General features: G+C 28.5%; 2 protein-coding genes across 2 annotated transcripts; one reads left to right on the top strand and one right to left on the bottom strand.

The window, feature by feature from the left end:
* Positions 1 to 1,197: 1,197 nt before the first annotated feature.
* Positions 1,198 to 1,551, bottom strand: LOC131631232 (uncharacterized). The gene has a single exon (XM_058902021.1). The coding sequence runs from the start codon at positions 1,549 to 1,551 to the stop codon at positions 1,198 to 1,200; it is 354 nt and encodes a 117-aa protein (XP_058758004.1).
* A 1,229-nt stretch (positions 1,552 to 2,780) lies between these two features.
* On the top strand, positions 2,781 to 6,344 carry LOC131631249 (thioredoxin-like fold domain-containing protein MRL7L, chloroplastic). The gene is made up of 6 exons (XM_058902045.1): positions 2,781 to 2,912; positions 3,058 to 3,170; positions 3,259 to 3,824; positions 5,274 to 5,355; positions 5,452 to 5,563; positions 5,672 to 6,344. The coding sequence occupies exons 2-6, from the start codon at positions 3,060 to 3,062 to the stop codon at positions 5,797 to 5,799; spliced, it is 999 nt and encodes a 332-aa protein (XP_058758028.1). The 5' UTR covers positions 2,781 to 2,912; positions 3,058 to 3,059; the 3' UTR covers positions 5,800 to 6,344.
* The last annotated feature ends 7,388 nt before the right edge of the window (positions 6,345 to 13,732 follow it).

Here is a 13,732-nt window from a genome sequence, read left to right as displayed (position 1 = left end):
ATCCTGACTTATTAATTAGGCTTGATTTTATTTCTATCATTTGGACTTTTAATTATATTAATTAGACTTTTAATTTAATTAAAAACATAAAAAAAATAAAAAAATGAATTAGGTTTAATTTGTTTTAGATTTAGGATTTTGTTATCTTACTTTCTCTTAACCTAATTATACCTTTAAGAAAATCAAAAAACATGTTTATTTACCTATTGCAATTTACATTCTTAGACAAATGTATAGGTTGCAAATCAATGTAATAGCATAGATTCAATTTTCTCGCATTTACTTTTCGCACCGATAATCATGTAAATCTCCCAAAGCGATGTAATAGCGTAGGATTTAATTTCCTGTACATATTTAATTGTTAGTAATTAGGTGATAAGATAATAATTGAATCTCTAGTTTACTAACTCAGGATATAAATATCTGAATACAACACACTTCGCACACTTGCACCTCTAGCGTAATTCCCTCTTGTTGCTTTTCAATTAAAACAAAATCAATTTCAATTGGACCTCTCCCTGAGTATAAGACCCAACACCTCTCATTTTCAAAAAAACGTATTTTCAAAACTTCTCATCTATTTTCAAAAACTTTCACCTGGTATTTGAAGGGCATTATTCCCAGTGAAACTCTTCAGAGACTTATATGACCTAGTGTCCATCTTCACTTCTTCTATTTTCAAATCAATTTCAAAGCTGTTTTAAATCAAACTTTCAATCACTGTTTTCACAAAAACAAAATTCAAAAGATAAAACTTTGTAGGCATCCGCCAAGGATCATTACAAGGTTTTTCAAATCAAAAGTTCAAATACTTTTCATTTTTTTCCAACACACACCCACACCCACTTTTCAAGCAAACAAAATCAAACAAGACAAAAGTGATCTAAGCAAAATTAAGAGCCCATGGATAACCATGGATACAAAGGGTGCTTAAAACCTTCCCTTTGTATAACCAACCCCCCGAACCCAAAATCTGTTAAAAGGTCTTTCCTGTTCTTTTATGCCTATCCTATTTGGATAAAATAAAAGTCGGTGGCGACTCTTGCAAAAATAAAATTAAAATAAAAATGAAAAGGAGTCAGTTCGCCAAAAAAACCGAGTTACAAGGCTGAACATCCAATATTGAGCAATGGCCACAACTATACTTTTTACCAATTGAATCCTGCCAGCTATGCTTGGGAGATTAGCAGACCAATGTCAAATTCTACTAACAATCCTATCAATCATGGGCATGTAGTGATTAATATTCAGCTTTTTGCTGGACAAAGGAATGCCTAAGTACCTGATTGGAAGCTGACCCTCTTCATAACCTGTTAGATGCTTCACCATTTGTTTAGTGTCAGTATCCATCCCTCCATAAAAAACCTTACATTTCTTAGGGTTTACAATAAGCCCAGTTGAATCAGAAGATGTTTTGAAGGCTTCAAGCAGCATCTCAATGGATTTACAATCACCTCTACTAAACAAAAGCACATCATTTGCAAAAGCCAGATGAGTAATGCCCAACTTCTCACATTTGTTATGGTAATTGAAATTTGGATTCTTTGTCATCTTGGACATGACCCTATTCATATACTCCATCATAATCACAAAGAGCAAAGGGGAGATTGGATCCCCTTGCCTTATACCTCTTCTGGCCTCTAAGATATTAGAATACTCTCCGTATTAAATCTCTAGGTACCAAGCATAAATAATCCATTTGATGAATATATTTTGTATCTTTGCTTACAACAATTTAGAAGTTTAATAGCATTGTGCTTATAATTGCTGAAGGGGTATTTGAAGAAATAAATATTGAAAAGGATTATCCACCTACCCATTTTGTTCATGTGCCTACAAATTTCTTAATATATGACACTATGCTGGAAAACGTTTGGGACCCAACATTGTGCCAATAAGTCTCATATCGAATTTTCAACATGAAATACCAATATTTTCATTCATTAAAAAAAAAAAGAAATACCAATATTTAAATAACTTTTTGACATTATTTATATTGTAACTTAGATTGTTGATTGTTGGGTTATACTGTAACTTAGATTGTTGGGTTGTTACCGAGGGTCTGTTTGGCAAGACCTAAAAAAAAAAAATTTAACTTTTAATTTTTCAGCTCACATTAATGAAAAAATTCTGTTTTGTAACTCTCTTTTAACTTTTAGTTTGTAGCTTTTTTAATAGTTTTTTACTTTTCTTTCAAAAACTATTTGAAATAGCTTTTGAGTTTGTAGCTTTTAGTCAGTGATTTTTTCTTCCATTTATACCCTTATTATTTTAACAAAATATATTATTACCCTTATTAATTAAAATGTCCTTTTATGTTATTTTATATATATCAGCTAATAAAACAACTAATTTACCAAACACCCATGTTAACTTAGCAGCTATCAGCTATTAGCTACAAGTTAGTTTTACTGATATGGACTTTAGGCCTACGTCTATATTTTTTAAATTGGTAATAATTAATTTCTAATTAAATTTATAAAAAATTAAATGATTAGAAATTAAATTATTAAAAATATAAATAAAAAAAACTTAAGAAAATAAAATAATTAATTTCTAAAATTTTAAATATTTTTATTGACGTGACACCAGATACTCTTGGCCAAGTCATACATACTTTTCAAATGCCACATCTATAAAAAAAAAAAAAAAAACTAAAAAACCATTTAAAATAGGAGATCAAAATTCCAATTAAGTCAATTAAAAATCATCAAATTAAAAATTAAAAATGCATTTAAATGTGTCAAAAATCAAAATGAGTCTTTCTAGATAATTGTATTCTAAAATATGATTTGCACTAAGATAAACCCAAAAACCCTCTATCCCTCTAGTCTTTGGGTACTACTATCTCTCTAAAGAGAAAAAAGAAACCGGCGGGGAAGCACTTCTCCGACCAAAACAGAAACTGAAAGGTAATGAAACATCTTAACATAGCTCCTATGTCCTTTTCCATTCTCAAATTATGTTTTTTTTTGTTTTACTTTCACACTTTCAAATCATTATTATTGTTATTGTTATTTTTAACAATTGATGACACTTTCATTTCTGTGCTTGAAGAAATGACACTCACTTTACCCTTATCTTCTTTCATTTCACCAATCAAACAAACAAACTTCACCTTGCCCAGCAAAACCTTCAATTTCACCCTTTTCTCAAAACCCTCTTTGCAGGCAAGTACTTCAATTTCATCATTTTAATCTAAAGTTTACTTTTTTACATATATATCATGTTGAATTTCTCTCTATTTCCCTGAAACAGGTTGGTTATTCCAGAATTACGAGACTTCAAGCACTCAAATCGGATGGTACTAATTCGAAAAGAAGAGGGCGAGAACCATATAGTGACAGTGACAGTGATGATGATGATGACGAAGACGATGTGTCGTCTTCCTCGAAACAAAATGACCCTTATGCTATGAGTCTTGAAGAGAGACAGGAATGGAGGAGGAAAATCAGACAGGTTATGGATAAGAAACCTGATATTCAAGAGGTTGAAGATACCGATGAAAAGAAGAAGAAAATGCAAAAGCTTATTAATGATTACCAACTTGTTGTGGAAGAGGAGGATCCTAATTGGCCTCAAGATGCTGATGGTTGGGGATTTAGTCTCGGCCAGTTTTTCGATAAGATTACTATTCAAAATAAAAAGAAGGAAGATGATGATGATGGTGATGACAACGATGATGTTGATGATGATAAGGAAGTAGTGTGGCAAGATGACAATTACATTCGTCCTATCAAAGACATAAAGGCTGCGGAATGGGAGGAAACTGTGTTTAAAGACATTAGTCCCTTGATTATTCTCGTGCACAATCGGTATAGAAGGTTTGTTCTACTTCTACAATTAGTCTTTGCTAGCTTGTTATACTCTTCTACATTCTGTACTTTAGCCCTATAGTTGCTCGAGTAAGTTGTTGATTTGGTTTTCATACTTTATGCATGCGAAGTGAGTATTTTTTTTTTTGGATTTCGGATTGTTTTAGAGAGAATAAGAGACGTGGTTTGAGAGAAAGAGATGGTTATGTTATGTATTTATATTATGATTCAGATACTAAGAACATGAGCTACCGGTTCTGTGCCGGTCTATTTGACAAGGTCCAGTCCGACAATGGTGTTTCTCCTCTGTTTTTTGTGCTTCTTCTCGTCGGCGGTTGGTTTTGGTGACTTTTGGGTAGACTGGTTGTCGTTGCTGGTGTTGTTTTTCAACTAACGCCGGCGGAAGTTTCTGGATAGACATTGAAGAAGCTCGTTTTTCTGGGTTAGATCTCTGGGTTTCTGTTTCTGTTTCGTTTTAGATCTGGTTTTCTGTTTTGGTTTCGTTTCTGATCTGGTTTTGCAGTGTTTGATTTGGCTGTTACTCTGCTCGCTGAATTGTTCTTTCGGTTTGCGTTGTCTTTTGTTAACTGTTTGGATGCGTAGAAATGGAGTTGATATTTTCTTCCTCATTTTTGGTTTCGGTGTCTCGGCCCATTTGACCAGAAATGGTCGTTATTGCTGGCTGCAATTTGTCAATAAGTTGTTGGTTAATGAATTCGTTATCGTGTTGACAACCGGGTTTTTTTCGCTGTCTTCGAAATTTGAGTTCGGTGTTTGTCATTTTACTTTTCACACTTTTTGCAATTTGATTTGGCGCCTCTACGTGGCTTTGCTGGATTGTGCACGTGATGCGTTTCTCGCTACGATTTAGGTTTGTTTGGCTTGAAAGAGCTTTTATGCTTGTTGTGATTTCTCGCTGGGAGTTGTTGGTATGTGAATCGGTTAGTGTTGGCGTATGTTCATTCGCCATTAGCTAAATTTATGAAGACTCACACAACACCTATTTTCTATCTAGTTTTGTCCCTGTACGCAGGTTCGCTAGGTAGTGCCAGCGTCGTGCGTGTTTTTACTTCTTTCTTTTAGACCACTAATTTGTAGTTGTAATTAATTTGGATTGTTTACTACTTTTTGATGTGGTGTGAATAAGTCGGGTTTTTGCCCCCAGTATTTTGTAATCTCGTTCATTTTTATTTAATCTATTTGTGCTTTAAAAAAAAAATCCACCATTAATGTATATATGAATTTCATGAAAAAAATACTAAGAACATGAGAGAACGCTCATAACTAACATGAGAGACCACTCTTAACTTTCAACCTAATGTGCAGATAGCCTCGGCATCCGACTATAATTCTTGATGACGTTGCTGTTACGCTTTTGAAGTTGGAGTATTCTATATCATGTTTGCAATCAAGCAAGTCCAAAACAATCCTAACTAACTTTTTCACATTTTTGTTTAGGCCAAAGGAGAATGAAAAAATTAGAGATGAACTAGTGAAGGCTGTGCATATCATATGGAACTGTGGATTACCGTCACCAAGAGTAAGTAATTAGTAAAGTATCATTCCTTTTGTTTCATCTGTTTTATTTCATCGACGATTTTCTTTGTCTGATATCTTATTATGTATCTTATGAAAGTGTGTGGCGCTCGATGCTGTTGTTGAGACTGAACTAGTTGCAGCACTTAAAGTATCGGCTTTCCCAGAAGTTATCTTTACTAGAGCGGGGAAGATTTTATTCCGTGATAAAGGTGTTTATCTAAGTTACCGAAAAAACAATCAATAAAAGAAATTCATCTTTTTCATTTATTTGTGTTCTCTCCATGTGACTGACTAATTTCCATTATGTGGATTCTCAGCAATTCGCAATGCAGATGAGTGGTCTAAAGTCATGGCCTTCTATTACTATCGAGGAGCCAAACCGCCGTGTTTGACAAACGTTCCAGATCTCCAAGAAAATATTCCTTCTTTTACTATTAGTAATTGAGTTTCTTGAAAAATTGAAGAGCTCGAAGTTTCTACCAAGCCATTTTGCTGAAGTACTTCCATTTAACGAATCGTCATTGTAAGCTATGCAAGGGAATGAATGCATAGCGCTTACCTTCATTGATTGCGTATAATATGATAAAATAACTGCAAGAAAATTCCTACTACAGGTTGTTTGATGTGTGAACGTAGAAGCCGTCACAGGGGATGTGCTTTAAGCTTGACTTGTTGGATAGGGAAAAATGGATTGTGGAAGATTTGGAAGACGAAATCTTTGCCTACCATTTGTCAGTTCAATACATGACTCACTTAATATTCATGGTGGCTTATGAGTAATGTCTTCACCGTGTAACAAGACGGTTCGGTTCTGTCTAAGGTTGATGGTGGTGACTGTCAGAGGAACCAGCATGTAGTGTTTGAATCTCTAAATTGTATTTTCTTGTTAGGAAAAACATGAACCTTCATTCAAGCTCTGTCATCACTTCAATATTGTTAGATTATATGAATTTTGCTTCGAAAGAACTTAATAGCACTTGTTTATGGATACATGGGAATTGATTTCTTGATAAGTACTAGTATTTGTTTTGTGAAGAGAAAAATACTCACATTTGAATCTCAAAGTTGTTGAATTTGGTTTGATCAAACTTACAATGTAAAAATACTCACATATTGGAACAAGTTACATGCAACTAAGGTTGATTTCGAGAACATGTTAAAAGTCTTACCATGTAAGATACGATGTTAGAGAATCTACATCCTTTGTCATCCAAATTAGTGGTATAAATGAACTCTATTTAATTAATTATATTTTTTCACACTTTTCAATTATTTAAACCACTTCACTATATTCAAACATTCTTACTACTAACTTAAAATTCTAAATTTAAATTGGGTTCCACTAATTTTAAAATATACTCCAACTCAATATTTTATTGGATAAAATCAAAAAGTGGGCTAAACCATAGTTATTAGTAAAACTTTGGCCAGACACTATGACATAGTGTCATTGAAAATCGTGAAGCCACTCAAATTTTTAGTCGATATTGATGCTCTTAACAACTTATAGGATATAATGAGTTGGTTTGATTAGGCTTTAGAGAGAATAAATTTGAATCAATAAAAAATTATTCGATATTGATGCTCTTAACAAGTTATAAGATATAATGAGTTGATTTGATTAGGCTTTAGAGAGAATAAATTTGAATCAATAAAAAATTATTCGTTTAGATTGATTTGGTTCGGTTATTACATCCAACTAATAAAAAAACGAACTAAAATGATGACAATTAATTTATTCATTTCATTTAGGATCTATTTGTTTAGATTTTTTTTAAAAATAATTTTTTAGTGTTATATAATTTTTTGTAAAAAAAATTTATAAATTTTTTTTTTATAAAAACTTTAAATAAAAATTTGTTTTGAATAGTTATTCTTAAAATGTTATTTTAGATATATTATTGTTTTTTTTTCTGGATATCAAAATTTTAAAAAACTCTTAATTTTAAAGCTATTTCTAATAGCTTTTCATAAAAATCATTTTGAAATACAACTTTTTGCAAAAATTACAATTTGACTATGTTTTGATTTTCAATAATGTATGTTAATGTTATAGGATGACAAAATTAGTCTTTTAATTTTGAAAAAACTAATATTAAAAAAACTTGTAATATTTTGAAAAACCGTTTTATAAAATTCATTTTTAAAAATACAAACAATGTAAAAAACTAGTATTTGTTTTGTGAAGAGAAAAATACTCACATTTGAATCTCAAAGTTGTTGAATTTGGTTTGATCAAACTTACAATGTAAAAATACTCACATATTGGAACAAGTTACATGCAACTAAGATTTCAAGAACATGTTAAAAGTCTTACCATGTAAGATAGGATATTAGAGAATCTACATCCATGCCATCCAAATTGGGGGATATAAATGGACTCCACTTAATTAATTATATTTTTTCACACTTTTCAATTATTTAAACCACTTCACTATATTCAAACATTCATACCACTAGCTTAAAATTTTAAATGGGATCCACTAATTTTAAAATATACTCCAACTCAATACTTTATTGGATAAAATCAAAAAGTGGGCTAAGCCATCTATTTTAATATATAAAAATCAATTACCACCAAATTCCCTTAATTACCCTAATCACAATCAATTAAACATGGTTTTACATACCCCTGAGCGTCATTTTACATTTAATCATGATTACATTCCAACATCCAATTTAATGCAAAACTTCTTTATTGGAACACGTTTTTTTTATTGCATCGGTGCATTTTCATTGGGTCATGCAGACATAAAGCCAGGTGAAGTCTGCATAATTTCAAATTTGCATACCTTTTCCATTCCTCTCATTCAATTTGGTTTGCCTCTTGAATCCTATAATAACTACATAATGCATCTCTCATCCACAAGTTCAACCCTAAATCCATTTGCTTTATTCCATACACAACAGTATTTTTATTGCTTTTACGGTTTAGTGTATTGGGAATTGTTGAACCATTGTATGAGTCCCTCCATCTATCTCTTTGCATCACCTTTTCTTCTTTCATTCTCTGTTATTCATTTCCACCTTCTTCATTCTTTGCATTCTTAATTTTTTATTCTCTTCCTTTGCTCCTCATTCACTGCTCTGCCATCATTCAGTTGCTCTGCTTAACTTCAGATCTTACTATTCTGCATATCTACGAATTTGATTTTCAATTTTAATTTCTGATTCTCTAATATAATTTTTGTTTGTTTCGGGATTTTAAATTCAGATACGTGAAGATAAAAGTTTTGCTTTATAATAGATTTGTGATTTGCACCATCATCTGCATTCAGTTTCCTTACCTTTAATTCATTAATGTATTTTTTTGCAGTGACAAAGAGTGGAAAATTTGACTGCATCAAGGATATTAACGACCACAAAGAAACATGGAGTTGATTTAATGAGATAAGAAAGAGAGTATGGTGTTTACTTGATTTTATTACAATAGAGAAGACATAAATCAGAGAAAGAAAAAATGATTTTGGATTGAAATAAGCACTTTTTATAAGTGTTTTTGGAGATAAAAAGTTATTTTTACGTTGCTGCACACAAAATTTACATCAGTGCATTCTCTTTCCTTCCTCATGGTTACTTTTTTTATTTATTTTTCTTTAATTTTTAATTAAATGGTGAAATGTCATTTCTTACTTGATTTGAAAAATTCAATATAAAAATAATTAAGATTATTTTTATTAACTATTATTGTTAATTAAGAGTTGTTAGTTTTAATTATTAAGATTTAGTTTTTTTAATAAATAAAGTGAAAGGTTTTAATTTTTCCACTTTATTTTTCTAAACTGTTAACTTTTCATTTTTCTACATTACTCTTACTTTATTTTTTTTGAAAAAGAAAAAAAATATATGAGAAATAGAAAGTGGAAAAGTTTAATTACAGAGCATTCCATTGAGAGAGATATATATTTTGTTTATTTTTTATTTTTATTAAATATTTTGTTATATTATATGAGTATAGAATGAGTATTATCTTCTAAATATTGCTTTAAAAATTTAGGGTGTTATTATATATATTAATTTTTAATATATAAGATCATCAAATTATCTACTATCTATATAAGAAAATCAATAGCATATTTAAGGTCATTTTTCATACCCTAATTATCTCATTAATCTCTAAACAATTCTTAGGGTCTATATCAATAATGACATTAATCCACAGAATCTTTTTACGGCTATATAATTAACATTCTTAATTATTTGTTTTTTTCCAAAAATTGCAATTGTCTTTTGGTATTGAATGAGAATATGAAAAATGAAAAAAAGACAATAATTGAATGAGAATATGAAAATATTAATTGAATGATAATAAGAAAAATATTTATTCAATGATAATAAAAAATCGGAAGGCAATAATTTTTTATAAATGAATATTTTACATGGACAATAACAATAGGTGAATACACAAAAACCACAAGATCATTTTGGTCCTATAAAAATGGATTTAATAAATTAAGTATGATTTTTTATAAATTTATCTTAAAAAAATATCATAAATTAAAAGAAAATAATTATATTTAATATTATGACTTAATACAAGAAAAAAAATACTTAACTCCTTCTAATAAGAATTTCTGATGATTAATTTTGATTTCAAACTAATAGATAAAAAATATTTATTTAATATTTAATCTAAATTATCTTAAAATAATTGGAATATTCTTACATTACCAAAATATAATATGGTATAATCCATTTTTTTTTTAAATTTTCTTATATATGTAATTCATATAAATACTTATTAATAAAACGTTACAGGAAAAAAAACTATTATTACAAAAAAGGTATACAGGAAAAAAAACTATTATTAATCTAAATATTTTTATATACGAAAATTTACAATTGATTCGGATATTTTTGTAAAAGATACCTAAACATAAATAATATTTGTATATGAGAAAAATCTATTAATGATCTAAATATTTTTATATATGAAAAATGGTATTTGTGATCCAATAAATTTTGATTCAAAAATTGTATACGGGAAAAAAATCTATTATTGATTTAAATATTTTTACATACGAAAATTTATTATTTATCCAAATATTTTTTTTAAATGATACCTAAACATAAATAATATTCATATACGTGAAAAAAATCTATTATTAATTTAAATATTTTTATATACGAAAGATGATATTTATGATCCAAAAATGATATACGAAAGTAAAAAAAATTATTTAAATATTTTATATATACGAAAAAATTTAAATATTTTTTCTTTTTTGACGTTCTATTTAAAATAAATGTATAATGAAAACAACCAGAACTCGTGCGTATGCACGAGTTTGTTACTAGTAGTTATTAAAACTTTGGCCACTGTCATTTTAATTCAAATATATAAGACACTATGACATAGTGTCATTGAAAATCGTGAAGCCACTCAAATTTTTAGTCGATATTGATGCTCTTAACAAGTTATAGGAAATAATGCTCTTAACAAGTTTTAGGAAATAATGAGCTAATTTGATTAGGCTTTAGTGAGAACAAATTTCAATCAATAAAAAATGAGTAGTTTAGATTGATTTGGTTCGGTTATTACATTCAACTGTTATAAAAAAAACGAACTAAAATGATGACAATTGATTTATTCACTTCATTTAGGATCTATTTGTTTAGATTTTTTTTAAAATAATTTTTATAGTGTTATATAATTTTTTGTAAAAAAATTTATAAATATTTTTTATAAAAACTTTAAATGAAAATTTATTTTGAATAGTTATTCTTAAAATGTTATTTTAGATATATTATCGATTTTTTTTTTTGGATATCAAAATTTCAAAAAACCACTTAATTTTAAAGCTATTTCTAATAGCTTTTCATAAAAATCATTTTGAAATACTACTTTTTGCAAAAATTACAATTTGACTATGTTTTGATTTTCAATAATGTATGTTAATGTTATAGGATGGCAAAATTAGTCTTTTAATTTTGAAAAAACTAATATTAAAAAAACTTGTAATATTTTGAAAAACCGTTTTATAAAATTCATTTTTAAAAATACAAACAAAAAAATCAATATTTAAAGCTAAAACAAACAAGCCCGCCAATGATGTTTTTAAAATTTTAATCAAATAAGATTATTTGGGGTTGGTCTATTGAGGTGCATCCAAATTTCAATTTTCATATGTTGTTAATATGGATTTCAAAATCTGGACATATTATTTGACTTGTTTCAAAGAGAGATTTTTGTGTATTTATGCACTCGAATTTCTCAATTTCCAACTTATGTTTTCTCAAAAGGTTTGACATAACCATAAATCCTAAAAAGTTTTTGTCAACTTTGGAGGTTCTTTGGTCTCCTCCTATTTCTGGATAGATAAAATGTAATATTGATGGTGTTGCTGTTGGTAATCCGCGGGCTTCTGCGTGCGGGGGCATATTTTGTGACCATTCTGCTTATCACATTCTAAGCTTTTCTGCTTTCTTAGGATGCGAAACTTCGAAAAAAGGTGAATTCTTGGCTGCGATAATGGTTTTAGAAATGGCAAAAAAATTGCTAAACTTTGGTTAGAATCGGACTGTATTTACGTAGTGAATGTCTTTAAAAATCATGCTTTGGTGCCTTGAAAGCTTCAGTCTCATTGGCTTTTGTGTTTGGATTACAAGATAAATATTGATTTCATGATCACACATATCTTTATAGAAGTCAATTTTTGTGCAGATTCTTTGGCAAGCATTGGTTTAAAGTGCAAGACTATGAGTCTGTTTGGTAAGACAAAAAAAAGAGCTTTTAGCTTTTAGCTTTTCAGCTCATATTAATAAAAAAGCTCTGTTTGGTAACTCTATTTTAGCTTTTAGCTTGTAGCTTTTTTACTAGCTTTTAGCTTTTTTTTCAAAAGCTAATTGAAGTAGCTTTTGAGCTTGTAGCTTTTAGCTTGTGAGTTTTTCTTCCATTAATACCCTTATTATTTTAACTAAAATATATTATTACCCTCATTAATTAAAATGCCATTAATGTCATTTTGTATTTATCAGCTAATGAAACAGCTAATTTACCAAACACTCACATTAGCTTATCAGCTATCAGCTACCAGCTATAAGCTACCAGCTACCAGCTAAAAGCTACCAGCTACCAGCTAAAAGCTATCAGCTATCAGCTATCAGCTAGTTTTACCAAACAGAGCCTATCTCTTGGTTTAATTATGTTTATCAAGATATCAATAGAGATTACTTGTTTGATAAGAAGGATATCCTTAGGATTAGGCTTTGTCGTTCCCCTTGTGTATTTAATTCTTTCTTTTTTATTTATGATAACTTTTCCTGTTGATTATTCAAAATCTAAATTCTAAGAATATTTTTAAAATTTTGCTAGGATATGCGAGTAAGGTATGGAGTGTAATGAATAATACTCTAAATTTATCGTGAAGCCCAAAATTCGTATTTTTGTAATTGTTTCAATAAGATTATTTTCAAAAAAAAATCCTTTCATAAAATCTAGGTTTAATACACTTTTTAGTGTTATATCTTAATCTTGATTTTCATTTTCATCATTTAATTTTAAAAGAATTTATATTGATCTCTTAACTCTTAAAAAAATATTATAGTAATTTTTTCTGTTTAATTAATGATGAAATTTAGCGATCAAATTTTAGATTTTTCCATTATTAATAAGACAAAAATGAAATGAATAATTTATTGGATCTTAATACGAAACGCAGTTCACTTAATTTCCTAAAGTCTACACAGATTTGGAAGTAGCTTAGTCGTATTCCATGGAGTCACATACTTGTTTGGATAAATAAATTGATCTAATAAAGACTACAAATGGTACTAAAACTCTATACTTTAATAGATTATGTTAAAATATAGCTTTGAAGAAAGAATATATTGTTTGTCAAAAGAATATATTGGGAGTAATTGAACAGCTATATTTAGCAGGATAGATTGGTGGAACTCATTTATTTCTTAACAACCACAATCACACAAATCATAGAATAAATATAGTCCAAATTTAATTTGACAAATTAGTTTTTATTTATATTTATATTATTTGTCCTCTATCATGATACAATAATTTGTAGGATATATATTTTAAAAATCTCTGTATATATAAGATTTTTGTAAAAAGAAAATTATTTATTTATATAAGTTTCGTTTCAAATTTTAAAATAAAATTATAATTTTTTTATTAAATATCAAATATTTCTATATGTTAATAGTTTCATCTGCTTAATAGTTGGATGATAATTTTGAAACAAAATGTTATTTATTGAATATAAATATAAAAATTATTTTTCTTAATTATTTTGTATTAGATGATATTATTTATAATAATTATATTTATGTAATTTTTTTAAAAAATATATTAATTTATAAGTATCTACAATTTATTTATTTTAATACATTATAAAAAAAATAATGGTAGAAGTTTAACT

This window comes from Vicia villosa, unplaced genomic scaffold (assembly GCF_029867415.1).
Source record: "Vicia villosa cultivar HV-30 ecotype Madison, WI unplaced genomic scaffold, Vvil1.0 ctg.000794F_1_1, whole genome shotgun sequence".
Classification (NCBI taxonomy): Eukaryota; Viridiplantae; Streptophyta; class Magnoliopsida; order Fabales; family Fabaceae; genus Vicia; species Vicia villosa.
The sequence above is the reverse complement of the archived record's forward strand: the minus strand, read 5'-3'. Positions and strand labels throughout refer to the sequence as shown.

Bases quoted from the DNA above. Each gene is read 5' to 3' on its own strand.
- LOC131631232 (XM_058902021.1), bottom strand. From the start codon at position 1,551: ATGACAAAGAATCCAAATTTCAATTACCATAACAAATGTGAGAAGTTG.
- LOC131631249 (XM_058902045.1), top strand. From the start codon at position 3,060: ATGACACTCACTTTACCCTTATCTTCTTTCATTTCACCAATCAAACAA. The intron at 3,825-5,273 runs GTTTGTTCTACT...ATTTTTGTTTAG, and splicing joins GTGCACAATCGGTATAGAAG to GCCAAAGGAGAATGAAAAAA. The intron at 5,564-5,671 runs GTGTTTATCTAA...GTGGATTCTCAG, and splicing joins GATTTTATTCCGTGATAAAG to CAATTCGCAATGCAGATGAG.